The sequence below is a fragment of the Platalea leucorodia genome (genome assembly GCF_965183815.1).
Source record: "Platalea leucorodia genome assembly, chromosome: 9".
Lineage (NCBI taxonomy): Eukaryota > Metazoa > Chordata > Aves > Pelecaniformes > Threskiornithidae > Platalea > Platalea leucorodia.
The window spans coordinates 49,984,153-50,011,975 of record NC_138831.1 but is presented as its reverse complement, the minus strand read 5'-3'; the positions used below and the strand labels follow the sequence as shown (position 1 = coordinate 50,011,975).

The 27,823-nt window shown below is 43.1% G+C and overlaps 2 protein-coding genes across 3 annotated transcripts in view; both read right to left on the bottom strand.

The window, feature by feature from the left end:
- Positions 1 to 429: 429 nt before the first annotated feature.
- Positions 430 to 3,425, bottom strand: LOC309595444 (uncharacterized protein C15orf61). Of its 2 annotated transcripts, XM_082322398.1 has the most exons (3): positions 3,048 to 3,425; positions 985 to 1,140; positions 430 to 897 (listed from the first exon to the last, which is right to left on the bottom strand). In XM_082322398.1, the coding sequence occupies exons 1-2, from the start codon at positions 3,379 to 3,381 to the stop codon at positions 1,013 to 1,015; spliced, it is 462 nt and encodes a 153-aa protein (XP_082178524.1). In that variant the 5' UTR covers positions 3,382 to 3,425; the 3' UTR covers positions 430 to 897; positions 985 to 1,012. The 2 variants fall into 2 exon arrangements, with proteins under 2 accessions (XP_082178524.1, XP_082178523.1); XM_082322397.1 differs by having other exon boundaries at positions 430 to 1,140.
- A 5,044-nt stretch (positions 3,426 to 8,469) lies between these two features.
- IQCH (IQ motif containing H) overlaps positions 8,470 to 27,823 on the bottom strand; it is a gene marked incomplete at both ends in the record, with an annotated part of 71,253 nt that continues 51,899 nt past the window's right edge. The window contains 5 exons of the mRNA XM_082322390.1: positions 8,470 to 8,571; positions 9,955 to 10,063; positions 12,855 to 12,916; positions 14,325 to 14,450; positions 17,504 to 17,671. Of these exons, the coding sequence (XP_082178516.1) occupies positions 8,470 to 8,571; positions 9,955 to 10,063; positions 12,855 to 12,916; positions 14,325 to 14,450; positions 17,504 to 17,671 (567 nt within the window). The remainder of the gene's footprint in view (positions 8,572 to 9,954; positions 10,064 to 12,854; positions 12,917 to 14,324; positions 14,451 to 17,503; positions 17,672 to 27,823) is intronic.

Here is a 27,823-nt window from a genome sequence, read left to right as displayed (position 1 = left end):
TATTTGCTGGCACTAAAACTAAGCACCAATAATATATCCCGTACAGGTGCTTCTGTTGTTTGAACCTCCTATCCAATAATTCCATATTTCCACCATCCAAATAATTCCCTAAAAGCTTTTTCTTTGCTCAGGTTTCCAACTGAATTTAAGTCATTCCATCATTATATGTGCTGTTACAGCTGTGCGCAGTTACAGCTGGAGAAATCAGTTATTTTGCATTAAAAAAATGAGGGTAGTATTCTTCTCATTCTCCTGTAGTAATTAAAATATCAGCAATTTGTAAATTAGCGCAGGGGACTAAATCTTCTAGATCACTTAGGTTTTTTTCCTTACCGATAAAGCAACCAAAAGGAAAAAAAAAAAAAAAAAAAGAAACAGATACCTAGATTCAAGAATTGCAAAAAATACAAGCATAAAACATATTTTAGATATTTTATTTAAATATAATTTGAAGAAATGCGATACAGCCATTTGTAACTTCTTGGGGTGGTATTTTTCCAAAGAGTCTCCCAGGCAATTGTGAATAATCAGTGCCATGGATTCATTCAAACATGCTTGCAACTATAACAATCAATGCATTATGAAACATCTGGTCAGAGTCTAAACCTAAGCAGCTTAATCTTTTCAGAGACATTCTGAAAATGTCTAGCGTATTCACAGTTTCCTTGCCCGCATGCTACAATCTCGAAGTTGGTAGATATATCTCTTTAAATTATCACAAGCTTGTTCAGCAGTACTAGTCACTGACTTCCATAAATTCTAATGCCCTTCGAAATATTAATTCTTCTCCCAAGGCTTCTATTTTTTCAACTTTACTGACCTCTGCAAAAATAAATCTCTTATGACCGAAAAGTCCATGAAGCTTCCTGAAGACAGCATGTTAAGTAAAAGAATGCACTGTAAAAACAAAACAAAACAGTTGCCTTCAGTTCTTTTTAGTCAAAGGGAGTAGATATTTGTAGCAGCTGTAACACAGAAACCCACCAAATGACAGGTACTTGAGGGCATGATTTCAATACATTGCGCCTTCATCTTCTTTATTTAGAAAATAAATAGTAACTGGGCCATGACTCGTATGAACAGTCTCTGTGACACTGACAAAGAACCAGGAGCCAATTCCATATAGTAAAGTTGGGATGCCTAAGAAAAGACAAAAACACGTTACATACAAAGACAGCAAGCCAGGAAAATTAAAACCACCTATCAATAGTAAAGAATAATGACTCCAAAATGAAATTAGAGAAAAAGCATTCCTGTAAAAGCTGCCTTATTAACATATTGCCTTTACTGAAATGCTTACAAGCAGCTATCAGTACATAATCCCCTTCTTGTGGATCAAGCGCTCAAGAATCGGAAAGCAGCTGAAGAAAAGCAGCAATATGCAGGAACTAAGAGAAAAAGAAAATGGGAGGATAGCAGTATGAAAGAAGTGAAACATGGTCACTTATACAGCCTGATTTCTACCGATTAAAAATATATATATATATATATCTCTCTCCAAACACGAAAACACAAACTCCCTGGACATCTGCTTAGTTATCAGTTCAGAGTTTGTCAATGTAACAGAGTAGAGGTGGGAAGGAAAATAGGCAGTGACTTCATAGATCAACATGAAGCTGCTCTTGGGAAAATTAGATCAGTAGTCAAGACCACCAACTCCAACAGAACTGGAATGAGTAGAAAGGTGTATATACAAAAAATGCCATCATTTTTAGCACTGCCGAGTTACCCATCTAGTACAGACAACAATATTTTACTTAATATAGGGGGAAAAAAAGGAGATGGATTTAGGCCCTGAACTCAGTAAGGTACAGAAACACCAAATTTAACGTGCTTAAAGTTACCCAAGTGCTTAAGATAGATTGTCAGAAGAGGGAGATGAGCTGGCTTTTTAGTCACACTTGCCAATCATTTAAATACGAAACATGCAGGGCAGCTACAAGAAAGATGGGGCAGAGAAAAGGTCTGACTGCGTGGAGGGAAAAATAAAATCAGATTTAAAGTTACTATTAAGAAATGAATCTTTGTGATTACATTTTCTCACTATGTCAGTTGGAAAGATCAAAAAAAAAGGCGACTAGCAGACATGGTTTGTAAAAAGTCACTTAAGGCTTGCAAAGCGAACAGGATTTATTTTTTTAAAACGAAATATGAAAACAAGAAACTGATGAAATTAGTTATGCGACTGTCAGCATTTAAATGCGTTGTATCCATATACTAAGTTTTGAATAATAATGTATTTCAAAACTTATCTATATCCGATTTTTATATTAATATCGTATTGATTATTATTTATTTATATTGCAGCAGCACTTGAGGATCGAGCGTGGTCCGAGTCCTCCAGTACATTAGACACTGCCTGTATGTAAGATGCAAAAAATTAGCCCAGGCGCTTTCTAAGAAACAAACTGTTTTGCTTCATCCAGCGCTCGTGTGTTTGCTTAGAGGACGGAATTTCACCCACGGTAACAGAACATAGGTTTTTAGGTGGAAAATGATCCGTACCAACGGGTGCTAGGAATTTAAATAACACGCGCTCGCGCGTCTGCTTGAAGGCGGTTTAATTTTTCTCTCTCACAAGCGGACAGAGACACACCAACTCGGCAAAACCCCGACGAGCATCGATTTACAGCTCTGCCTTCCCACAGCCGCCGAAGGGACGGGCACGGCGTGATCCGTGTCGCCTTACGCCGCCCGCTCCCCCCCGCCGGGGGCGGAGGACGAGGCACTGCAACCGGATTCGCTCACCTCAGGGGGAGAGGAGCGGAGCGGGGCTGCCCGCAGCCAGAGGCGCCCGGCAGGTCCCCGGTCACAGCCCCCGTCCCGCTCCAGGGGGGAGACCGCCGCTTTTGCCTCCCCTCGCCTTGCACCCCCCCTTCCCGCTGCCGTCCCTCCTGCGAGGGGCGCAGCCCGCCCGCCTCCACCGCCTCACTCCGCCCGCCGGCTGCAGGACGGCGGGAGCCGAGGGGCAGCGCTTCTCCGGCCGCCTCACAGCCGGCGAGGTAAGCCGAGGGCAGGCCGCAGAGCCGCCCCGGGACACGACTCACCGGCGTTGAGGACCTTGAGGGCGGTGAAGGCGGCGTTCTGCAGCGCCAGGTCCTGCGGGGCGGCGCGGGAGCAGTGGTACTTGATGAAGGGGAAGCAGCCGGTGCGCAGGATGTGGTAGTTGGCGCCGTTCACCCGCCAGTTGAAGTGGGAGAGGCCGAACTGGTCGTTGCGCACGGCGCTGTACTTGACGCAGTACGAGGTCCAGTGGGGCAGGCCGCGCTGCCGCAGGTGCTGGCTCAGCACCTCCGAGGCGGCGGGACGGGACGCCGCCGCCGTTCCCCGCCACAGCAGCAGCCCCACGGCCGCCTCATGCAACCGCCTCAGCGCCCGCATCCCGCGGGGCCGCCGCCCCCCCCCTCCGCACCACCGGCTCCGGCCGCCGCGCCTGCGCCACCTCAGCGCCTGCGCCGGCGACGCGCAGCGGCCCGCCGGAGGGCGGGAAGGGGCGGTGGCGGCGGAGGGGTCACCCCGGCGGCGGCGGCGGCTGCTGCCCTGGGCGGGGAACGGGGCCGTACCCGTGGAAGCGGCAGGGCTGGCCCTTCTCTGTGGGTGCGAGGGAGAGCGGGGCAGGGCGGCGTGTGCGGCTCCCTGAGGTGAGGGGAGGGCCCGGGCAGGGGGAGAGGCGGGAAAGCCCGCGGCGGAGCTCTCCGCGCTGCGGTGCGGCGAGGCGGGCGCCGCCTGAGGGAGCGTGTCACCCGGCCCGGTCCTCCCTGCGGAGGGCCGCGGGTTAGCGCTGCTTCCGACGGGTTGAGAATATCGCAAAGAATCGGGCAATTACATTTTTTAGAGAGTGGTTTTGTTTACAGCCTGCGTGCTGATGGGAGCACGCCGTGTGTTGCTGGCATATCTCACAGCTGCAGCGTCAACCAGGTTAACGTCTGGTCAGGAAAAATTGTATTAAATCGGTGAAATTTTGACAGCGGCATCTGGTTAAAAATAGCTTGTTGAAAGTGTTAGACCCCCTTTGAAGAGAAATATTTTAAAATCATGACCGCTATTCCACGATACAATTTTTCTAAATAAAAGCTAAGGTTTTGAACCATTAAACAGTGTATTTGTGAAAAAAAGGTTGTACAGAAGAGTAAACTGAGAAATGGGAACAGATTTTTCCTTTTAATAATTGCAAGCAATATCTCAAACTCAGCAATCTGAAACCATTGAGCTATGTAGTATGAATGTGCTAATTAATCAATTACTACCCAACAATGTACCCTGTTTATTTACTGTGATGCACTACATGTGTGTAGAACCAGTAATTATTAATCATCGTCAGTAACAAATGTGACTCAAGTTCACCTTCCTATAATTAATAGAGCATATAGTTAGCTTTAATATCTTTCTTTATTAGTGGCAACAATGGCTGAGGATAGAAAAGAAGTTGGAATCTGATACTGTAGCTCATAGTGGTGAAGGGCTGAACTAATGTATTACACCTTAACGGTGATATTCTGCTCTTATATTTCACGGCCAAACCTAAGTGTATGTATTGCCTATAAAATGAACATACCACAATTACTTTGATTTTTAAAAGTATATATTTCACGGTATTTTGCCATTAACTTTGTGTGGCTCTTATTGCTAAAAGTCTAAGAAGAAGGGAAAAATCCTTCAGCCTCTGGCAGCATAACCTTGCACTGGTTAAGAGAACATAGGTGCACGTCTGCTTGCACAGCGTACTAGAAATGAAGTAGCATCTGTATTTACGAATGCATAGCAAAACATTGCATACTTCAAAAGTATGCAAGAATCATGACCAAACATCCTAAAGATGAGGCTGGAGGTATTATGAAGCAGTCTTCCAAATGTCTTCGGTTAATGATATTTTGTTGCGCTATTCAGGTCTCTGGGTTCATTGGATTCGGGTATAGTCTGATCATTTTTACGTTGAAACAGTCTCCCGAAATGCACATCTTTGCGATGAAGCTAAAAACCAGTCTAGCCATTCTTCAGCCAAGATGATACACTAAATTACATTCATGAAGGTTGTCAATGACTGTAGTACCTAATCATTAGTGCCCAATTGCTGTAACAGAATCTGTAGTCTAAAATGAAACACAGAGGATCCGTATACCATAAGAGGGAGTACCTCAGATCTATGGCAGGTCATTTGTTAAATGGGAAGTGATGTTAGGTAATCGCTGTGAAAGGCTGAGGACCAGGTTAGTTTTAAAATGCCAGGGATCTGTTACCTTAACCAAGATAGAAGGTGGTAAATTCTCCTGAGCCATCCGTTTGAATGAGGTATCATCAGAAATGTTTCAGGAAATGGGTAGGGTGAATACTTTTATTTCAGAAGGCATCTGGAAGCGTTTGTGCTGGTGAACTGGTTTTTTGCTCTGTGCTCAGTTGTCGCCCTAAATGTGGAAACTTGGGCTGAATGCTCTTTTTCTGCAGGGCTTTAAACCCAACTATCTAAAAAGGGAGACCCGGTTTCCAGTAGGAGCTCCGGATAACGTTCTCTCAGGAGACTGACCTGAAACGGGTAGCGCACGTGCTGCAGACAGTATGTCACTTCTTGCAAAAACAAGATACATGAAGTGCTGTCAGCTGAACGCACATCTTCATTTGCAGCTCTGGCCCATCAGGAGCACAAAACCTTCATGTTAATTGTCTGCATCTTGTGCAGTTGATGCCAAACCCCACTGCCCCTCCTCTCCTTCCACAAGCATTCTGCCACACCTTGCAGCTGGGGAACCAGCTTGGGCTTTTGCTGTCGTTAGCTGCAGAATTCTTTGGCAATTTCTGATGAACAGCCACACCTGGGCCAGCTTTTATCTTCTGATTCCCACTTGCTCTGTTTTCTTCCCAGTCTAGATCATGTTCTGAATAGTGCTAAAATTCAAGCTACAGTTCAAGAACTCTATTATGACTCTATTTCTGACTTTTAAAAGATGATAATTTCATTTTATATCTGCTCTATTGCTAAAAAAAATACATTTTTGGCACCAGCAGCATGGGAGTTGAATGTGAGAGACTGTAAAGCAGTTTCAATCCTTCCATCAGCTCAAGGCTCAGAAGTGTTAATAGTAATTAAAAACTTTTTTTCCTCAAAATACATTTCACACTTTGCACATACTGAGAAATCTCTCTCACCACGGGAACTTTCAGATCACTTGTTCCCTGCAAAAACAGGTACAGTTTTCTTTTGTCAGAATAGAACAAAGACATAAGGAAGTGCAGGTTTCATTTTCTCCTAGGACACTGCAGTCTATTAAGTGCCAGTGAACTAATGAGCCTCTCAGACCTTATGTTGTTCTGGCTTGGATCAAGGCTTAATTTTCCTTAACCCTTAAGAAACTAGCTGACTCCTGGGTTGATACTGCCGTGCTCTCCTATGCCTCCTTTTCCCCCAGGATACTGCTTCTACTGACCAAACAGGGACGTGATATAGCTTGGGTATGAAGCTAGGTGAGAAATCGTACTACAAAGAGCTTCTTAGCAGTAAAATAGGAGGGAGTGCACTATAAATGCGGTGAGGAAAAAGTCAGAACAACATACTGTTCTGCAGCTCCTCAAAGCAGAACACGGAACGAATAGATCTCATTTTGTTGGAAGAACTAATAAGCAATTATACTGTGCTTTTTGGCATATTATTTCTTGGCAAGTGAGAGATCATTGTTGTACCTACCACAGCCAAAAATACCTCTGGTACTTTCATTTCTAAACATAAAGACTTCCAGGAATTTTGTTCATTGGCTAAATTTCACATTAGAAGATTCTGTGTGGGCTCTGGTATATCCAAAACCAAGACCATATTGAGATTACGTGTAAGGAAGGAACAAAGCCAACCAACCAACCAAAAATACTCTTTTAGATTTTTATTTGAAACAGGGATCAGCATTTATGCAAACGTTCTCATCTGCAACTAATTACTTCTATGGCCAAAGTAGAAGAGAAAAAGGCTAACACAAAAGATAACGTATGAAGCTAACGGATCAAAGACTCAGGCATCGGAAAAACTGGGCACTGCTCTGCTGCAACTGCCTGGTCACATTCATTATTCATCTTAAAAACTGGTTTTGCCTGAGCTTTTTGGGAAGTAATCTGAAAGATACTTGCCGTGCTTGGGACAACAGTATCCATCCAATGGAGAAGATGCACTCTTCTATAGTAAAATTTACAATATGTTGCCTGTTGAGATATTAGAGATCTGATGGATAAAGATAATTTTACAAATGTAACTGTTGTCCTTTAACATAACGGCGCACAGCAATTGTGACAAAAAAAATCACCGGTATCTGAAATACAGAATCTATCTGATGGACAGAGAGATCCACAGAAGTCACGGTGTACCGGGAATCATAGTGCAAATGTAATTCTAATGGTCCTCTTACAATCTATTGTTGAACTAGTGCTACTACTATTATTTTTGATAATTTGAACGTGAACATAAAGCTGCTGCAGAGATCTGCAGGTAACAAAAGAGAGCAGAATGATAACAATACGGACAATCGGTTCTGAAGAGGGATCCGGGTTGCTGGGCTCACTGATAAGATGGCATTTAAGCATATTTATTTATAGGCAGAACACTGGACCTGCTTTCGTGTTGGAAGCCTGTATTTTAGAAAACAATAGGTCTGAAAGGGAATTTAGAGTCACAGGACTCTTCAGCAGAGTATGATGTAGTCTGACCTAGTGACAAAGACAACGTGACCCCTCTATGTACATCCAGGGGCTTATAAAAGAAAAGGAAGTGGCATTTTCATTGTATAACATCACTAAGAGAATTACAGGAATACCTTCTGAGGTTCGGGTACACCACTTCTGCAGGGATGTTAGCAAGCTGAATCTGACTCGGGAGTTCTGATTCAAGGAACAGAAGGGTCTGTCCCACAGAGAGGTATCATTTTAGAGTAAACAACTCTTCGGTTTCTCAGACAAAGACATAATGAGATCCAATTCCTGGAAGTTGAAGGCAAACAAATGCAGACTGCTTAAGGCAATGGCTTTAACAGTAAGGATAATTAACCCATGGGAGAATTTGCTAGGGATGCAGTGGATTGTTTGTGTTTATGAACCTATCTTTATGAAGATACGTTAAGGACAGCTCTAAGTTGCAGGCTTGATGGAGGAATCACTTGGTAAAATTTTAAGGTCTGTGCTCTGCAGGTCAGAGTAGATTGTTTCCTCTGCCTTAGAGGCAATCCTTCTGTTAACAAGATTTTAAAAACAGATAGTGTACTGCAGGAACGACAATATGAACATCAGGGGCATTTATTATGATCCTCTGCTTTTCAACAGTTTATGTTTGTGAAAGAAGGGATATTCTTCTAAACACCGCACTCAGAAATCATGGAAATGTACTGCCTCGGTTAATAGTACTTCACATGCCAATGCAGAAGGAAAACCAAACCTGTTCTTACAGATGAGAAAGCGTTTCCAGAAGCATAAAGAATAAGGCACTTAAACATTTTCCGTTAACTATTCTTTCAGAGCATCTGCTTTCGAAGGTTGCTCTTCTTCCAATTTCAGTTTGTTTTCTGCTGTAATTCCTAGAATTGCTTCAATATCTTGAATTGCCATCTGTAACAGATTCAAGGAATACAAGTTATTTAATGGGCATTATAATGAAATCTAGCAGCCAAAACGCACAGCTGGCAGTGCTTGCCTTGAAAAGGTAACCAGTGTTACACAGGACATGATGCACCAATTAAATTTACTATTACTTTGGGGACAGTTGGGGGAATTATTAGTAAATATGTGCAAATCTCAGGTAAATAAAAAATACAATTCGTTGCAATTTGTACTTCTAATTAACTAACAGGTGTTCTATTTCACATATGTAAATCATTGTTAACTCACTATGAAGAAGAGTTCCCTTTTATATTTTTCTTCAATGGTTGCTTTTCACTCCCTCGTATTGCAAAAAGGGGTTTTTTTGTTTGTTTCTTTATTCTGTAACATGTTGAAATTTAATTATATCTTCTCTAAAACTGTCGTTTCACGCTCTGCTTGTCAGAGGAAAATATGGCCAGAGTTAACACTGGAAAGAATCTGATATAAATTATGTTATGATGTGATTTAAGATACCAATCTGCAACACAGTGCTCCCCTTCACCTCTCTACAAAACACTTACTTAAAGACAGGATCTTGGAAACTTTTTATAAAGTTAAAGGTGATATAGTTTAGCAAAAGAACTCCCTCCGGAAAGTGTAGCTATTCTCTGGAATCAAAAAGCAGCAGCATTGTAATGAGTGCTTGTTTCAGGGCACGGGGTTGGATTCATTATTGCTTTACTGTCTCCTTTTGCCAGCAAGGTCGTTGCGAAGGAGCTTCCGAGTAAAGGTGGGCACTCCTGGGGGAAGGTTCCCAGCGTAAGAAGCCCCCGCGCTTTCTCCCGCCTCCCCCCGCAGCACCCCGGAGCATCCTGGGGCACGCCGGGATGGGCGCTGCGGGCAGATTCAAAGAGCAGAGAAAATTGGGAACAAAATTGACTTGTGAAATTGATGGCGGGGTGAAAGATGTGAACTAATGGATTAAGTACTCAGTGGCTGCCTGCTTAAAAGAAATCAGTGTTAATAACCTAGGGAGCTATTATAAACTGAGAAGCTTGTTTCTAATTTAAGATTCCTACCTTGATGGCGTCCCTCTAAAATAAAAGGGACGATTGTGGCAGAACTGTCTGAGGCAGTGCCAATAGCTCCTTTGCTTCTTACAACAATCAGGAGCATTGCATTACAAATAATTTCACGCTAAAGTATGTCTCTTTTCAAAGAAAAAGTTTCAAACTTAAAATTTAACTAACAGGTTCATTGGGAGACTTACTATATTGACCTAGACACTGTAAAATACATACCGCTAGCAATAAAAAAGGAATGGTTTAGCACTTGTTTATGATACAGCATGAGGTATTTTCAGCCCTTGTACAGAAATTAACCAGGATCGTTAGTTAATTAACACCTCACCTTAAAATTGGTCTCGCCTTGCATATTAGGTGCTGATATTTCTTGATGGATGATGAAGAGATTGCGAGCAAAGGTCATGAGGACCCCCTGGAGATCCTCTCCGATTGTTCTGTTAATGATATCCAAACAAATGAGTTTACCAATGATTCCCTTCACATGCTTAAAAACAATCGCCCTCTCATTTGTGCCTGTCTGGTGATGGAATTTAATGAGTATTTTCAATCTCACAAGGTGGCAATCTTCAGGGAGATATGAAAGATGAGGCTCCATTTTAACTTGTCAACAGAAAGGATTTGTGCAATAAATAATTTTTATTAATCAACTTAGCAGAAGTAAGCAGTAAGGTTTCAGCTACTCCAAGTAAAAGGCTACCACTGAGTTAGGACCGAGACAGCAGAGCACTTAAAACACGTAGATTAGTTCAGGAGAGCTGTTGCTTCTGCCTACAATTTGTTAAAGACGTCCGAAGGAGAAATTCCAGCAGCATCACCATTTCTTAGGCTTTCGTTTCGCAGTGGCACGTACAGACTCTCAATACAGGGAACGGGATATTATGCTGAGGAGGAATGTACCTCATTTACTGACTGGAACTGACAGTAGATCTCCAGTGCAGTAAAATGGATGATAATTCACATAGATGTTTCAGGTATTTCAGTGATTTTATAAGCTGACTTACGTTCTTGAAAATGTTTCCAAATTAAGATAACGAAATTGCATTGAAAATGTGATGGAAGACCAATCTGGGATCAGAGCGTACAGCAAATACATTTGAGAGTGTTGTGGGAATACAGTAGGAACTGCCAATGCCAGCTGATGATCCAAGAGGTGGTGGTACGGTTCTTCCCGGGGGAGCAGCTGCTGACGTATTGCTCCAAGGGAGTTAGCGAGACTGTAGGTAGGATGCGGTATCTCTAACATAAGGACTCCATTTTCCAAGGTAACAAAGTGAAATCACGCCAACAAGGACAAGCCGATCCAAGGGTTCACCCACTCTGAGAAGGGCAGGTTCTTCTCCTCTCTTCAGCTCCTCCCCGTCTATCTTGCACAACTCTCAGGCTCAGTGTATATCCCACTATGGACTGATTCTCTCTTAGCCTCACAGAAAACCAATCCAATAAAGGAAAGCTTTCTGCCGAGTTACTGAGCTGGATCAGCTCCTGGAGAGGTGCAAAAGTCCCAGGGACAGAGCAAAAGGAGGGTCAGGAGGGAGGAGGGGGGAAGGAAAGAGCTCACCTTTCAGCATCAACGGGCCATGGGAGAGTTTAGTGACACTTTCAGGTGCCTCATTCACTTTTTAAATGGCTCCTGTAGATATGTTACAAGTTCTTGTTTAGTGTTTTTCTTTCAGATTCATCTTGCAGCTCAATCATGGAAGCTGCCTACATTGTGACTGCAGGTGAATGCAGTATAGTGTAGGAATATCTAGGCTTTAAAGAAATCTGACTCACTTGTGTACTACCCACAGCCTCGTCCACAAGGAGCTCAGTACAGGCTGAAAGAATTATAGCCCTAGAAACAATCTTTAGGATTCATTTAGTCCATTCCCTGTGCTAGGGCAGGATCAATGCTGCTTATATCATCCTGACAGAGGTTTGTCTAATCTGTTACTAAACACTGTCAATGACAACTGGACCGAACAATCTAATTAGTTCTTCTCTTACTATCAGAAATTTTTCTTATGCTAAACATGAATCTTTCTTGCTGCAAGTTAAGTTCATTTCTTCTTGTCCTACTCCCAAAGACATGGAAATCAGATTTTTCCTTCCCACAGAGGCTTTTTACGTGCTTGAAGACTGTTAGCAGATCTCACTTCTGCCTCCTCCCTCCCACCCCCTTTAGTCTTGCCTTGTAAGTCATGCTTTCTAGAACTCTAAACATTTTCATTGCCTCCCTCCGAGTAGAATGGAAGGATTACTTCCAGTGGCTCCCAGGTTATACTGTTCCCCTTTTTCCATGAGATCATGACATCGTGACTTGCAGGCAGTTTGTAAGCCACTGCAACTCACAGATCCTTTTCTGCAAAGCTGGTTGTTCCTCATATTCATTACTGCTATCTACGTGTAATTTCTTGCACCTGGTTCCAACTGAATGTAATTCTGTTTTTCATATTGTTTCCTCTGTTTGGCAAGATCCTTTTGAATTCTGTTCCTGCCCTCTAAAATACTTGCCATCACATCCAGCGCTCGAGGAAGCGGTTTTCTTATCCAGGTCATTAGTGAAATAGCTCCAGCAGCAAAGGAATACAGAACAGACTGGGAACAGACCATTTCAGCCCCGCGCTCCTTATTTCCGATTTTGGCAGTAAACTTTACGTAAATTCTCTCTGAGGAGAGGTTTTCAATCGGTGTCTAGTAGATTTCTGCAGATTATCCTTTTTAGACTTCTTAGGAGAGGTTCATATGCCTAAAGAATTACTAAACTATGTGATCTGCTGTTGCCTGACTGCCATTGATCACTTTGTGAAGAACAATATAAAAAGGCATTAAACTTCAACCTCCTTTGCATCTTGTATAGTTAGGTTTTTAATAAAGTTGCCTGTAAAAGTAAGCCTGTGCTAATCCGTGTGCTCTCACAGCTAGATTGCTATTGACAGTGAATCTAGCTCTTGTAAAGCCAATTGCAGTAGGGCTTTAGTCTGCAATGCAGTCGGGCTTTGATCTAAGCAGATTCCTGCACTTTCCTCTTTTATTACCCAGTGCTTGTATTACCAAAAGCCTCCCTAAAACTTGTCAAAAGGCCAGTCTTCCTTTTTTGAACAGCAGAGCGAACTTGAGCGCCTGGCGTTGGGATTGTTCGTGACCTCGCTCAGAGCCCGGGCCAGCCCCGCTGGGCCCTCGCTCTCCAGACCGCGCGTCTTCCCAGCTGTTTATCAGACCGTGGAACCGACAGGGCGTACTTACATCATTCCCAATCTGTGTCGCTTCTGATCGTCATACAATATGAAAACTGTTCCCTGTTTTTCCTGTTAAATAAGAAGACAAAGTTGCTTTCATTATTCCTAAAATAGTGAAAATTATAATAAATGTATTAAACATGGAAAGTAAGTACATAACCATATCTAAGAACGGCTAGTTTTGAATTGTGTGCAATGGATTATTGCTCGGTGTAAGCAGATTATTGCTCTAACTTATTGTAGAAAATACAATACATTATGTAAGTTGAATACATACGGCAGAGTCTATTCAATATTTTTGTTCCAAAGTAGGAAGAGATGGTTATAATTATCTTAAAAAATTATCTCCTTACACGGGTATTTTTATCAAGAGACAGGTTAACCCCTAAAAGCCTTACACGCACTTGACGGTGACAATATGCTTAGGTTTTCCTGTTCTTAAAGTTTATACTTCACCTTAGATATACATGGGACATGAACTTTCATTAACCTTCTGCTCTGGTTCATCACGGGCCCGATTCTGGTGACAGTTTGGTCAGCAGCAAAACTCACAGTTTGATTTTTAGATGTGCTGAGCAACCGTTATCGCGTGTCGCCGGGAGAGGTGTCGTGAACAAGTGGCATCCCTGGGGAGGGTTTGTATGGAGGAAACACGTAAAACTCTGCATTTCCCAGTGAAGCCCTGCGCCCTAGGATCAGAAATCTCTATCTGCTGTTCTGTCTTGTGTAACGTCTTCTAAACCCGTTTCCATTTCGTTCTTTTGCGATTTTGTTCATAAGCCTTAAGCGCTTCCTTTCCTAGCGAAGACTGCATTTTCATTTCTTCACTCCTCTTTCTGTTCCCCGTTATCACCCAGCCTCTTGGCCTCTGAAGGTATATCTGTCTTCTCTTACGGGTATGGAGATGTGTGAAGGGGCCAAGTGCTCTCATGAAAACTCAGTGTTAGCATGGTCCTAAACCCAAGCACGGCTCCTGCCTGACAGCCATAATCCTTTTTGCCCGCAGAGCCGTGCGAACAAACCCGCCGGGAGAGACCGTCTCGCTGCCTGTTGTGTAACGCAAACAAGTTGCGGTGCTCTTCAGCCTTCGCTGCTTCCAGTCTTATGCCAAATCGGAGAGAGATCTCAGCACTGCAGTTCTTCAAGGCTTACACCCCAGCTAAAGTAAGCTGACAGGTAAGCGTTGCAATATTAGACTAATTTTTACAGGAACTACTGAAGACCTTTATGCAATTCAGAGTTCATTAATTAGCATAATGAAAACAATTTAAAATCCATTCTGATGTATACCAAGTCCTCTTCAGCAAAGCTGTAGAGCAACACCTTGCTGTGTTTTTAACAGAACGCTTAAACGTTATATTATGCTAAACGGAACACTTAAACTTTACATTGTGCTAAGTGGTTTCACCATATTAGAATTTACATACAAAAATTATGCAGAGCGAATATCACGTTTTCTAATCTTTCCCGTTCGTACCTGGAGGTCAAATCCAACACCATGAGCTTTACACATCTGGAGGAGAACGTTATAGTAGATTACTGAAAGGCTGGAGTGCCTCAGCTGACTGCTTGCTGCTGCACACCGGTTGCTTATTGGAGAAGGCTAGAGAAAACAACACCGGACTCTTTATTTTCAGACCGGTTTATGTCAGAAACCAACAATTTACTACTTAAATGGCTTTTTCTCAGTGAACTCGTGTCAGTGTGCAGTAAGGCTCCATTTGGAGGAATTCCTGTTCATCACAATGTCTGTTGAACATAAACAATTCCATGCAGCAAAATCCAATCCTCACCTCACGCAGTACCTAAAACCTTATATTGTAGATCAGGTCTACAGAATCACTCTTTATGAACCACATTTTTATACTTCCATAGCTCCATTGGTAACTGATGCCTGTGAAATCAGTCTAAGTGGATCCTCTGAATCCATCCTGCCCTGTGGTAACATACGTTGTTCTGGCGTCAGCTCTTTCAATAGCAGAAATTCCAAAGCGGATAATCAGTAGGTTTTAAAATTGGGTTTCTCCAAGACTGAGCATTCTGCTAGAGCATTAGTCTGCATAATTTTTCCATCAAGTCTTTGAGGAGACTAGGCCCAGTGACTCCAAGGAGCTATACAGCTGATACCAGTGGAGTTCATACTATGGATAAAAATCAGCATCACATTTGAGTTTAAACTCTTCCCAGTGCTTAGGACAAAAGAACGGAGATGTTGCCTTGAGTAGAACTGCATAGAGACGTTCTCCTAAACCACGGCTTTCCCATGATGTTATTTCTAATACTGGACTGTTCATTCAGAGTGGGGATACTGCACGTCGAAGCATGTAATTTACAGCATTTTTTCTAAAATGATATTTGTTTTGACATTGACTCATTTAAGTTGACATAGTTGAAATCCTTATATAATACATCTCTGCCTGAAAATTAATCATGTTTATAATATTCTGAGAATTAATAACACCCATTGCTCAAGTCATTAACTTAAAAAAGGAGCTTCCAAAATCTGTTCTCTGCAGTAGGGGACCACAAATAAATGAATGCTTGATAAAATAATCCAAGTAGCAGTTTAACAAGCGTAAACTTGAATGTGGCTGCAATAACACAAAACTATTGTTTAAGGGTTGGCATCAGGTTGATGAGGTGCTTATTTCAGCTACAAAGCATGCATACACATGCATAATGAACTGCAGTATGAATTATTAATGTGTTGCTTATTTAGCCTCATCTGTCTAGAAGATAATGTATCCTAACTATAATGAGTGATTGGTTTTGTACATAATTACAGTAGCAGCGGTATCTAGGAAATTTGTTCTTTCAAAGAAGGATTTCTAAAAATAAAATCATCACACAAACTCAGTTGCTGCTCCATTTCATCAAAATCAAACCTACCAGGACTGAGAATATATAATAAATTAAAAGGGACAGAATCATTATTAACATCATAATTTTACACAAAGTGTTTTACTTAATCATTCATTACAGATCATGTGCTGTAAAAGCATTTGTCTCTTGGTTTGTTTGTTTCTTTTTCTAAAGATATTTTCCTGAGAGAGTGCATTTTTGTAGTTCGCTCTGAAGGAGATAAAAACCTCAGAAATACAGACAAAAGAAAAATAAAGGACGTAGTGACAATTTATGTTAATTCTGACAGAATTTTAATTAAAAAAAAGTTGCTACTTGATTACTTTTCATTTCTAAAACTTGTTCTACTGGGACTAATCATATCTAATTTACTTCTCTCCAACTAAAAGTGGTTGCTTGACAAGAACAATAGATCAAGAGCTCATTAACCTCTAAATTATAGCTCCGTGACATTTTTGGAATGGTGCTACATTCCTCCTCTACGCATGAAAAAAAGGGAGTTGTGAATCTTCTGTCAAAATGTGTAAAATGGCATCTGTTTTCTATCTATATGTGTATATATACATGTACTTCTACACACATTTCTTATTCTCTGACTTCTCTAAAGGCCTTTCTTTTTAGAGGGACAGTCTCAAGGTTCAGAGCCATGTTAAATCCTGCACCGAGACCGATCTAATTTAACAAATCAGCACAATAAGCAAATCATGGTGAACACCATGTTTCTGTGACAGTGTGTTTATAAGGATGTCAAAGCAATACACAAATAGCGTCGTCTTATTTAAAAGCACATCCCTGGGAGGCACTATTGTGGACACGAGAGTTTTCAGAGAGATTAAAGGTGAGATCCACAAGAAGCAGGTGCCACTCATCATTTCAGTACCTAAACCTACAACCCTGAGCACCTCGGCTTTGTCTGCAGCACCCACGGAGAGCCCAGCACACGTGAATTCACAGCACGCGACCCCGCGTGTGGCTGAAGCTGACCTGGCAATAGAAAACAGCAGGATTGGGCGGGGGGACTTCAGGGCTCAGCTCTCCTGCTCGGTGTTGCAAACGGGTGCTTCTCCCCCCTTGGGCTTTGTAACTCTGGTCCAGAGAGAGCGAGCAGGAGGGAGTACGACTGCATATTCCTGCTTAGGGAACGCCCCTCGGTTAGGCTGCTGTGAGTATTTCTTCCTGTTCAGATGACTGTGTCCCTAATTAATATTGAATGCTGATACTGAGCATGGTTCTGAGAACCAACATTTGGGTTTAACTCAGGTGAGAGCTGGGAGGGATTTAGGTGACAGATCCTCCTGCAGATGTAGCCCTGATTATTTTACTCTCAGTTTTGTGCATGAAAGTAGAAAGCTGGGGTAGAACTTCAGTGCTCTAACTTCTGCTCCCAAATCAGAGCTCATGAGCTGAAGGCTCAGATTTCTTCTCGACTGCTTTTGAGTTACTCCTATAGCCAGGGCAGTGCTTTCATCTCCTTCCTTTTTCTTGCAACCTATAAATTGCCACATTTTTTACAACTTGAAAACTACCTGAAATATTTAGTAGGTAGTTACTACCACAAATCAATATTACTGAGTACAAAGGATGAATAATTGGGTACCCATAAGCATCCAGAACCTTTCCTTTAATTTCTGACATGATGGTATCCCATTTACTTTAACCTTGTAAAATCTAAAAGTAGCAGTTTAAAATCTGAAAGGAGCAGATTCAGCTCCTCTAGAACAGTGATCTAGGACAGACTTTTACTTTTCGGTAGTTTACATTAATAATTTTATTTGTAAACAAATCACTGCTTACAGTTTTCGTCTCCTCATGCTGAATATGTTGGCTTTTCATTGTATTTGAACCAGGAGATACTTCAAAGCAGCTAGAGCGACAATCCAGATTTCCATCTGTCAGGTACAACATGAGCTGAGTCCAGGCCAGCTGGTCACTGTAGCAAAGGTCAAGGTCTGTTGCCCATACCTAATCAAAACACAAACAGGTGCATTAAAATTAAAAAGAAGAAACAAACAAACAAAAAAAACAAAAAACCAAGAGAACAAGAAGGGTGAAACTCAGCAATTGTGTAAAGGAACATCTCTGCCTTTGCTTTCACGCCTGTCGGTATGCATGCTTATGGTTTCCTTGTGCTGGTGCATCATTGGCAGCGATAAACCACTTCCAAACGGGAACAATCAGAATTCTTGTGTAACTTCAAAAGTAACTTTGCAGAGAAAACCAGAAGGCGAAGGACAAAACAGTGACCTGTGCTACCGAGATTTTAGCAACAATTAGAAAAAGTAGATAGATGAGCTCAACAGCTGTAAAGCTTCTATCGCATTAAATAGGTTGTTATCTAAATACTAAATACCACACCTGGATTTTTCAGCTGAAGAATAATTAAGGTCCAATAAAGTCAACCTTGAGTTACAAATAGGTATTTTGAGATGGAAAAAGGGAAGTTCCAGAAGGCAAAGCTAAACTGAGTAAAAGGAGCAGGGAAGCGTGGAATCCATGTGTAAGAATACGCATTGGTCATCACAGGGGTTGGGCAAAGCCCGTTCCCTTTGCAATACGCAGCCTCATCAAACAGCGGACACTTGGCATGGTTCTGCTTCCACTCACACCGCTGTTCTGAGGTGCTAATTCAGATTTACACTCACATAACGAGACAGGAACTCAGACCATAAGATCGCAGGGCTGCCAGTGGAACGTGTCCCACAGGCAGGCGGAAGGGAAGCCCTCCCCACCCGTGCACCAGACGTACTTGCGGGCAAGGGTAGAAGCCTCGTGTAAACCTCAAGAAGATTTCAAAGCATTAAAGCAGGTAGAAGTCAGGCAGGATTTGCGAGGCCAGTCCACGCCGAGGGTGTAGCGGAAGGAAGCGCTGCGGATTGCTTCTGCGAGGCTCCTCTGCCCCCAATAACCTGAGCCTGGTTTTACCCATCAGTTTTTCCCGTTTAAAAAATGCTTCTGCCTACTACGCCAATGAGAAATGTTAACGCACACAAATATCTGCCCTACAGTGGACCCCTTTAAAACAAATCTAGCAGTGAATGACTTGAATAAGCCTTTGAATGGTAAATGGCGTCATTATAAGGATATTAAGAGGTCAGGCAGTCAAGGCCTCTTGGTAAACTGGAGTTAATTTCTGAATCATATGCACATAGTAATGCCCTTTTTATAATGGTGAATAAATCACATCAGTAACAGTTGTTAATATCTAACTGCCAAGTATCTGTTGCTGTATTAAATATCCTATTTGTCAACTTAAATATTTCCTGCTGCATGGTATAAAATGCAAATCAGATGCTAATGGCTGGCTTTACTTAGTAATAGGGGAATATTCCCCAATTATAATGCTTAATTTTCTTCAATAATTTATTCTTTATCATCATTTCTGCAAGACAGGAAGGAACTTTCATATCGATTTGTACTTTTCCAGTGCGTGCTAACCTTTTCAACGAGCTGAATCGTAATTATAAACTATACATACTGTAGAAGCGTTACCTTAATTTCCGTAAATATTATCAAGAAATCAGTAACAGCCAATGTGTCTAGAACCTTGTTTGAGTTGGATTTTAGATTCTCAGTTAAAGCTTTCCCCCAGAAAGAGATGGCAGGGCTACGCGGGGGGACCAGGGACTGCTGAAAATCTTGGATATCCAAGGACTGTTCACCAGCTCAGAGAAAGGGAACTGGTCGCTGTTAATCTGGACCCTGACGTTACACTGGCATTGCTCTAACCTCAACGTCTGGAAGCTTTGTTGATGCATGAACAGAGGGGCAGGAGGCAAATTTGGCTGAAGGTGGATCATAAAAATGGCTGAGATGGAAAAGTTACGCAAAGACGTCACTGCGGCCGTAGCGCATCTGGGTGACTGCAAGGGCTGTGTTCTGGCAACGTGTAGAGAATAGGTCGAGCATTTAACAGCAGATAAAGCATTAAAAAATGCAGCCTGGCAAACATAAACAGCCATTAGCACAAGACAAATTCATTGCAGCCCGGTAGAGATTCAGATAAACCGTACCAAGTGCGAGATAGCACATACGTTTTGCAAGAGTTACTCAACAAATCCCATGTTGTCAGTAACTAAAATTAAAGTACGTGCAAGTGACATTGTTTTAACTTCAGATGCAGAGAAGAGACCCATTAATTACTTGTGTGATACATTTCACATAATCTGAACAAAAACCCAGCATGCCAGCCTGGCTCTGCCGCCCCGCTGGCACGTTCCCAGTCGCTGCTCTGGGAAGGCACAGAAGGACTCCTGCATCCCTGCTCCAGGGGATGGCTCCAGCCTCAGCGCTGCCCAAGGAAGGGGCTATAACACGAGGAAGAGGACAAAAAGCTTTTAGCAGGGCAAGTTTCGTGCTGGAAATCATGAGGCCGACCAAACGCTAGTTTGAGAAGTTTCTGTTTACTTTCAGAGAGTAGCAACTAGTTATTTCGGACATGGCTTCATCATCTCAGACCGACTACCCCCATACCATTGCCTGCAAAATTAAAGGCTCAGATCAACAGGGTGGACCATTATGGCCCTACTGTGTAATGAAGGACGGTGTCCATCCCCTCCCCTGCCCGTTACTCTTCAACATTGTACGGAGGGACAGCTCTAAACGCCTACTTAAGCTTCAGTCACAGTTACGTTCTACATAAGTAAAGTCATTGTATTTTTTGCTTCTGTAAATATAGGGTGTAGATCTCCACAAGCACAAGGGGGAGGAAGGCAAACATGGCTGGAAGCCACCTGTCCACCTCCCCTCATTCTGGGCCTGAGCCTGAGGCTGAACCACCCCTACTGCAAGTTGAAGCAGCCAAATGGCCATTACTGCGTGCCAGCTGGGATCACCCCCAAGGATCCTTTTCCTGGCTCGGGATTGTCAGAGAACGCTGTGTTGTGGCCATGTCCCTTTCTGCCCTGGACGTGTCCCAGAACATCCCTAATGTGGGGAGAAAGGAAGAAAGATCAGATGGCATAAGATTCCAGCTTTATCCTAGCAGGGGATTCCCTTTTGCCATGGAAATCCAGAAGTGCCCTTTAAATCGCCTTTGTACTGCTACAGAAATGGGAAAGACAGAGGGCCTGGGCAACGGGTCTAATTTAATCTTCATGGATAATTGTTTCCCATTGTATTAGTTCAAATGCAGGCCAGATCATTAGTAACTAGTTGACTGAAGTCTTCAGTGGAACAATTTTTAAGTCCCATTCCTGTTCCCAAAGGTCACAAATGCTCTTTGCAAAGTTACAGGCATCAGGCAATAGGCAACATTTTTGGCAGTTTTGAGCAAGGATGGAAGTTCGGCAGGCCCGAGACTGGCCGGTGGAGCCGTGTGAAGACGCACCACGGCTCTGCAGCTGTGTACGGTGCTCTTATTCTGGAAGCGGGCAGCGGACATCTGAGTGCTGGCTCTGTCCTACCACCTTTCACCAATAATGTATCAATATATATTCCCAAATGGAAAAGGGTGGCTCATTATAGCGTACTAAGCGCGTGTTGACCATATTGAAGTTAGCAGGTGTCCCTTGAGTGCAATGACCTAAAATTAATTGTAATAAAGAAGAGAGCACCAAGATCCTTTATAGCTGTGTCCAAAGAATTCTAATTAGGTGGGCTCCGTAGTTGATGACTTCTCATTTTCTGTGACGATGTTACCAGGCTTAGGCTAAAATCACGTATTTCCACTGCTTTGAAAGTGCTCTTTGGCATGCAGAGCACTAAGCTAAATCAGCATGGCCAGGGTTGCTGTCAGCAGCAGGTATGGAGAAGAACACGAACTGAGAAAAACATCTACTGTTAGAGCAAGAAGAGCTACGCATCACATGGATGTGACCCATTTGGGCAATGTAATTTAGACCTACCTATTGCTCTTGCTTCTGCTTCTTTTGGCCTATGAAAATGTCAGAGCACAGGAAGCTCTTGGCTTGGCTGCTCCTTCCAGTTCCGCAGTCCTGACCCCGCTGGCCAGCCTCAATGAAGCATCACGCAGGGCGCGAGCAGAGGTCGGCACAGAAACGAGGGTATGGCGGAGAAGAAAGCAGCGTTAACAAAGGCGGCACCAGTCGCCCCAAATGGAGACGCCACTCTTCAACTGAAAGAACAGTCTCTGGGAGGGATGACAGGGGCTTTCGCAGCAGAGCTGATTCCACAGACGGCTCCTCCAGCGGCTCGGAGGCACAGAGCACCATGCGAGGAGGAGGAGGAGAAGGAGGAGGGAGTGCCGTTTGCAGACCTCCGGCACCGCTCCCCACCGTCGCTGAGAGAGGATTGAAGGCGTCACCCACATATTCTTTGGTTCCCTGCACACTTTGTAGCGCTAGATGGTACGTGGCAAATAAAAGGGCAGTCATCATTCTTGACGTTGCCACTTGTAACTAGAAGGAGCTCAGGCAGACTCCCACTATTAATGCCTTTGAAAACTGCAGAACGTAGAAGCAGTTGAAGCTGACGCAGAAGTCGGGGGGAAAGGTAAGAGTGGCACTACACGAGCTCTAAAGAAAAAGTACACAGCTCCAGATAAAAGCAAGAACAGATCTTGATCTAGTTCCTGGCAATGCCTAGTGTTACAGCGGAGCAAGGAGCACCGCTTTCCAGCAAGGTTCCCGTTCCAAAGGGAGGCGTATCCTCCCAGTAAAGCAAGCAGGATGTGGCCCTTCTCTCTGTGGCGGACTGTAACTGAAAACAGCCTACTCGCAGACACGTGAGCCTACTGACATCCATTCAAGGCTTTTCACTTTGTCTCAGGCCATAGAATAGTAGCTGTTTTCTGCAGTCTATTTAAAAAAAAGCCAACCGCCCAAAATGAATGAAACCGTTTCTTAGAAACATCAACCCAGCTCCACCTTTGCCGCACATAATCTTCGAAACAGTTCAACAGCTCCACAGAGCTCCAAGCCCAGGCAGCCAACGAAACATCAGACCTGCTTACTAGTTTGGGCTGCTCTCTTCCCAGGCTAGAAAGGTCACTTAGGTTCAGCTCTGTAGTAACATCACCTGGATTGCAACAGGGTTTCCTTTGAAGTAATACAAAATGAGTGTCAAAAGCTTCTAGAATTCCTTGAAAATCCGAGCTGTGCTGTTTTGTGTTTTTTTTTTTTTTAAATTATTATTATTTTAATTTTATTTTATGAATATATTTCCGTAGTCTATAAAGCCATGCCTGTGGAGGTTGGGTAGTTAATAACCAGATGAATTATCATCTCCTCCAGTAAATCCGGAGCTGTTAGAAGAAGGCCCGTGCAAAGGTCAAGTTTAAGTAAAGAATGATACAATCATACAGATTAACAAATATCTGTTACTTGAGTCCATCCTCCTTTTCTGAGGATATACAATAAGGGCATGTGTGCAGCCATAGGTATTTACGTTATTAGTAGGTATCCCATCCCGATCGGATTGCAGGGGAAACTAGCATAACGTAAGGAGCTTTAACTTGAGATTTTGGGACTTTCAGGACACTTAGGTGTTCAGAAATTAAACTGGAACAGAGCTCACTTGTGAAGTCTAGAACCAATATTTGATTTTCAAGCAACAAATGAAAGTTCAAAGATAATCAGATCTGGGGTTTTATTATGACTTATGTTTTTTTTTTTTAAAAAAAAAAAAAAAGTAGAGGCAGCACTTAGGATTTTAGATAGTCTTATGAGTGGTTTTAGACTAAGCTAAGCAAAGCACAGATTAGGACTTTCCAGAATCCCATCACTGGAAAAAAAAATGGTTGGAAACACATCCTGCAAGACTTACTGGCTGTTTTGTCCAAGGAAATACGATGCAGTCTGGGGTTGCTCCCTTTCACACAGGCTGCCAGGTGCTGCCAGGAGACGCTCCCCTTCAGCACGCGCCGCTTAAGAGCCTGCGCTCCGTGGTAAAGACATCTCAAGTGCCTAAAGTCACAATTGTAGTGTAATTCTTTACAACTGCCATAAAAATGCTTCAGCTTTAAAATGTAAACTTCAGATGGGAAGGAAACATAAATTCTTAAAGAGTTACTAAATTATAGCTTTTCTTTCTCCAGTTTAACTGTTTTATCTGCATCTAGTATTGATGTCTGCATTATTGTGAAGAGCAGACCTGCTCTTTTTAAAGAAGTGGTTGAATGACACTGTAAAAACGTCAATTAGTAAAATATTAATGCAACTTGGGCATTGAAAAGAGAGCTGCTTTTATGACTTTTAAAATCTGCAATAGAATTGATTATTTCAGCGGCGATCGCAGACAGGATCTTATCCGGCTGCCATCTCGTGGCAGCTGCTGGGATGGGCTGGTGCTGGCCCGAAAACTTAAGTTTTAGGGCCCTACAACTGGCCCTAACCTCTGTCCTGCTGAACGTAAGATTGGAAGATGATTAATGAAAACACTGTGGCTCTCATTTGAAAATATCACATAGAAAAGGCTACATTCTCTCTGGAGAAATCTTAAGACGCATATGTGAATGCAGAAGAACGCATCCCACCGAAAGCATCCCTCAAAGCCTTAACTAAATTGTAACAGCAGAGCTGACCGATGGGCTTCAGACATCTGCCCTCGGCTCTTCCTACCCCCAAACCTGCCTGCGTGGAGGACGCCGGCTGGCAGCCCCGACACCATCCTCCGCAGGGTCTTTTTAAGCCACTGGACTGGAGCGGAGGGAGAATACCCACCTAAACCTTCCCAGCTCTATAATTCTCCTTTTAGGTACGTTCTGCCTCATCTTTGCGCCCAAACCGAACTGAATCCAGTGTTCTCTCACTACTACTGCTGCAAGAGGTACAGGGCTGCGTGAGCTATCAGACCGATGAAGGTGACTTATGACCCCACTTCTCCAAACTATCTGTCCACAAATCTATGGATGTAACTTAGTTTTTGCATTCAAGCCATCCCACTCAATTAAATGGACTTACTTAGGTGCAGCTCCTTGACAAGTTGGGATCTGAGCAGCGTTCAGTCAATACCGTGCAAGATTTCACTTCGAAGGGTCAAGGCCTTGCTCTTACAGATCAGTCTTGGAAAAGAGAGTAGGAATCAGAAGCAATTCAGTCCATGTAATGCACCGACTTTTTTTCCTCCCCTTTTTCCTCCAAGACAGTGAAAACAGCGTTATCTCCATCTCGCCTTCCCTCGGGAGCAAATCACAAGATGCTTATAACCAAGGCAGAAATAGATTCTCGAGGCACACAGAATTGTGTCAAGTCCCCAGCTTCCTCTGCCCCTCAGATCCCTGCCGGGGCGCTCCCAGCCGGGCAGCCGACGCATAACCCCGCGGGTACCTTCGCCGTGCTCAGCCCCAGGCCGGGCTCCGGGGTGGGCAGAGCCGAGAGCGATGCAGGCAGTGGTAGGCTCTGCCTTGGCACCTTCCTCAGCTAACCCAGCACCGTGACTCCCATCTTAGCCTCAGTTATACACGAAATAAAGAATGAAATGCAAGAAGTGAAGTACAATGTGCAGGAGACCGCAGGACAGAGGTGTGAAGACAATCGGCCAGGAGTTAGATCCTCCTACAGGCGCTGCCCTCAACGCTGTTGGTTGTAAACTGCAACCTCCTCCAGTTCTGTCATAGTTTAAGGAAGAGCTACGTGTAGATGGAGGACGATACAATCTGTAGAAGCCTCTGAATTACTTGCTGTACGTAGAAGCAGCGGCAAACAGGCCAGCTAGGACTGCGCGCGCAGCGACAGACTGAAAAGCTCCCCTGTGAGGAGGAGGAAAAGGGAGCTGGGAGAGACTTGGGTACCGAGTAGAAGCACATGGAAAGCCCAGTGGAAACAGGAGGCAACGTATCTTATATCTGAAAGGTTACAGCATCACCCAGCTCCTCCAGGCCTGAGGATAGCATCCCTCTTGTCACCTTTTGGTCAGTGTAGAACACAAGAACTGCAAGAGAGTGAAGATACCACTGTGTCTGTGACGGGCACGAAGCTCTACAGCGACCCAAACAGAGATCACGTTCTCATTTCTGCATTCATTCTGGCTTCCCACGGACACGTGCGTTTGACAGACGCGCGTTTTTCCTTATCCATCACGCCGAGCCGCTTTGCTACTAGTGCTCCAAAGGGACACAGCGACGTGACAAAAGCACGTTGAAGGCAAATACTCACAAACAGTAGCAATCTTTAAAAATATAAGAAATACCCCATTGTTCATATCAAAATTAATTTTATGCTTATGACATATAGATTTTTAAAGGCTTTCAGACAAAGAGCCTGAAGCTCAAAGTACACGTATTTCTTTCCTCTGCTCTGAAGCCCCATTCGCACGAGCGAAGATGTGGCTTGCAGCATACAGCTGCTCAGTCCGCAGAGGCAGAAATACGTGTGCACTTATTTGGCCCTTCACATTTCTTAAAGAGTTGTATTTATGTAGCACGTAACTTCATGAACGTTTCAGGGATTTTTAAGTATTTAAATACTCAGACTGTATTGGTAACAGATGTTCAATGATATATTTAATTTTTAGTGTTACTGAAAATACCATGTATCGGTTGATATTTTCTGTAAAATATAACTTTGCAAGGATGCCTAAGTATACTGTACTTCCAGGAAACGCATCTGAGCCTTTCAGCTACTGCATTAAAGCGGGCACTTCTGAAATTAGTGAGCGAATGTTCCGGAGTGTAATAGGATTTCTTGTTTGCCAAAAAAAAAAAAATAGCGCTTTCAGGAGCACAATCTTTTGTGTAATCTCTCTCTCACAAGACAGATGGCATCATTAATTGCCTCTACATCTAGTTAAAATTAAAAACCTGTGCTTAAATAATGTTGAAGTTGTGGTTCATGCTGACAAACACAGGACATATTAAGGTAGAATCAATTGGAAACAGGGGAAGAAAACCAAGAGAGAACAAACGGGAATCGCAAGAGACCACAAGAAACAGCGACTGGTTTAATAGGCCCTCGTTCATGCCAGGAGATGTCACAACCGTAATAATCTCGGAAGCATTTCTGCGTTTTGGTGAACTCCGGGCTTGAGTGAAGCAATTGGCAAAACTCCCATTGACTTCAGTGGGTGAGAATGTCATCCCTTAATCTTTTTAAAGCACCTTTACATGGAAGTTGTCCAATATGGCTTATCCGCAGCTCTAATTACAACGCCTGTGTAAATACATTTTGGGAGTCAAAGGTAACTGTGATCTGTATTTCAAAGCTAACATTATTCCAGTTCTCTGGTTTACCGCAGTCACCCTACAGCGGTGTCAGTTACCAAAAGCCTGATTTCAAGCCTTCTCTGAGCTTAAAATGGAATATAATTATCATAGCCCTGCCAAAGAGCCAGCTTTTGCCAATAGATACCATATGCTAACTCTTTGGTTTTAAATACAAGCCCTGTGTTTAAAGCCTTTGTCGCACCGTCCAAGCTGTGATTTTCAGACGCCGAGGAGACACAGACGCCCAAATGGATCTGAGTGCACGCAGCCACACCATCTTCCGAAAGTCCAGCCGCATTACACGGCCTGCCCCACGAAACACAGATATCTGCCCTTGTACAGGTAAACACTTCTTAAACAGTGAGGTTGTAGAAGAAAACAATGTCAAAAGAGCAAAAAACAAGGAGAGGCATTGGAAACACAAGAAATAATTGAGACTGGATGCTCAGATCTTGAATTAGCATCTGTATCCATATGCTAATTTTGAATTTGTATAGTTGCACCCAGTAAGCTCAACAATACTCTTCATCACTAACCATAAGGATTTTATGTTCTTTAAAAATTATCTCATTTTCTTTAGTCTTCAAACGCAAGGCCGCTACCAGAACATTCAACGCTCAATCTCTTCACCCAGATTTTACTTCATTTTGTTTTATTTTAGTCTGGCATTATGCTTTACGTTTGTACACCTGTCAAATATATTAAACTCCCATGAGATTCCTAAAAATAAGTGGATAGAGAAGAGACCTTACAACAGGAGAGGCTGCAGGGGGAGTTCAGCTGGAGAACACGTGGGAACTTAACTTCAAGGCACAAATCTGTGGGAAGCCTGGCTCCGCTGTTTTTAAGCTCGTGAAAGTGTTTTTATTTTTAAACAGAATGCAGTATTCAATAATGCCCTTCATTTGGTTTTTACAGTGTCTGACTGGTGGAAGAGTTTAGTAGATTACATTGTGACAAAGAAATCTGACCTTATAAATAAAACAAATGCCAGATTCCTCCAGCATAGAAACATG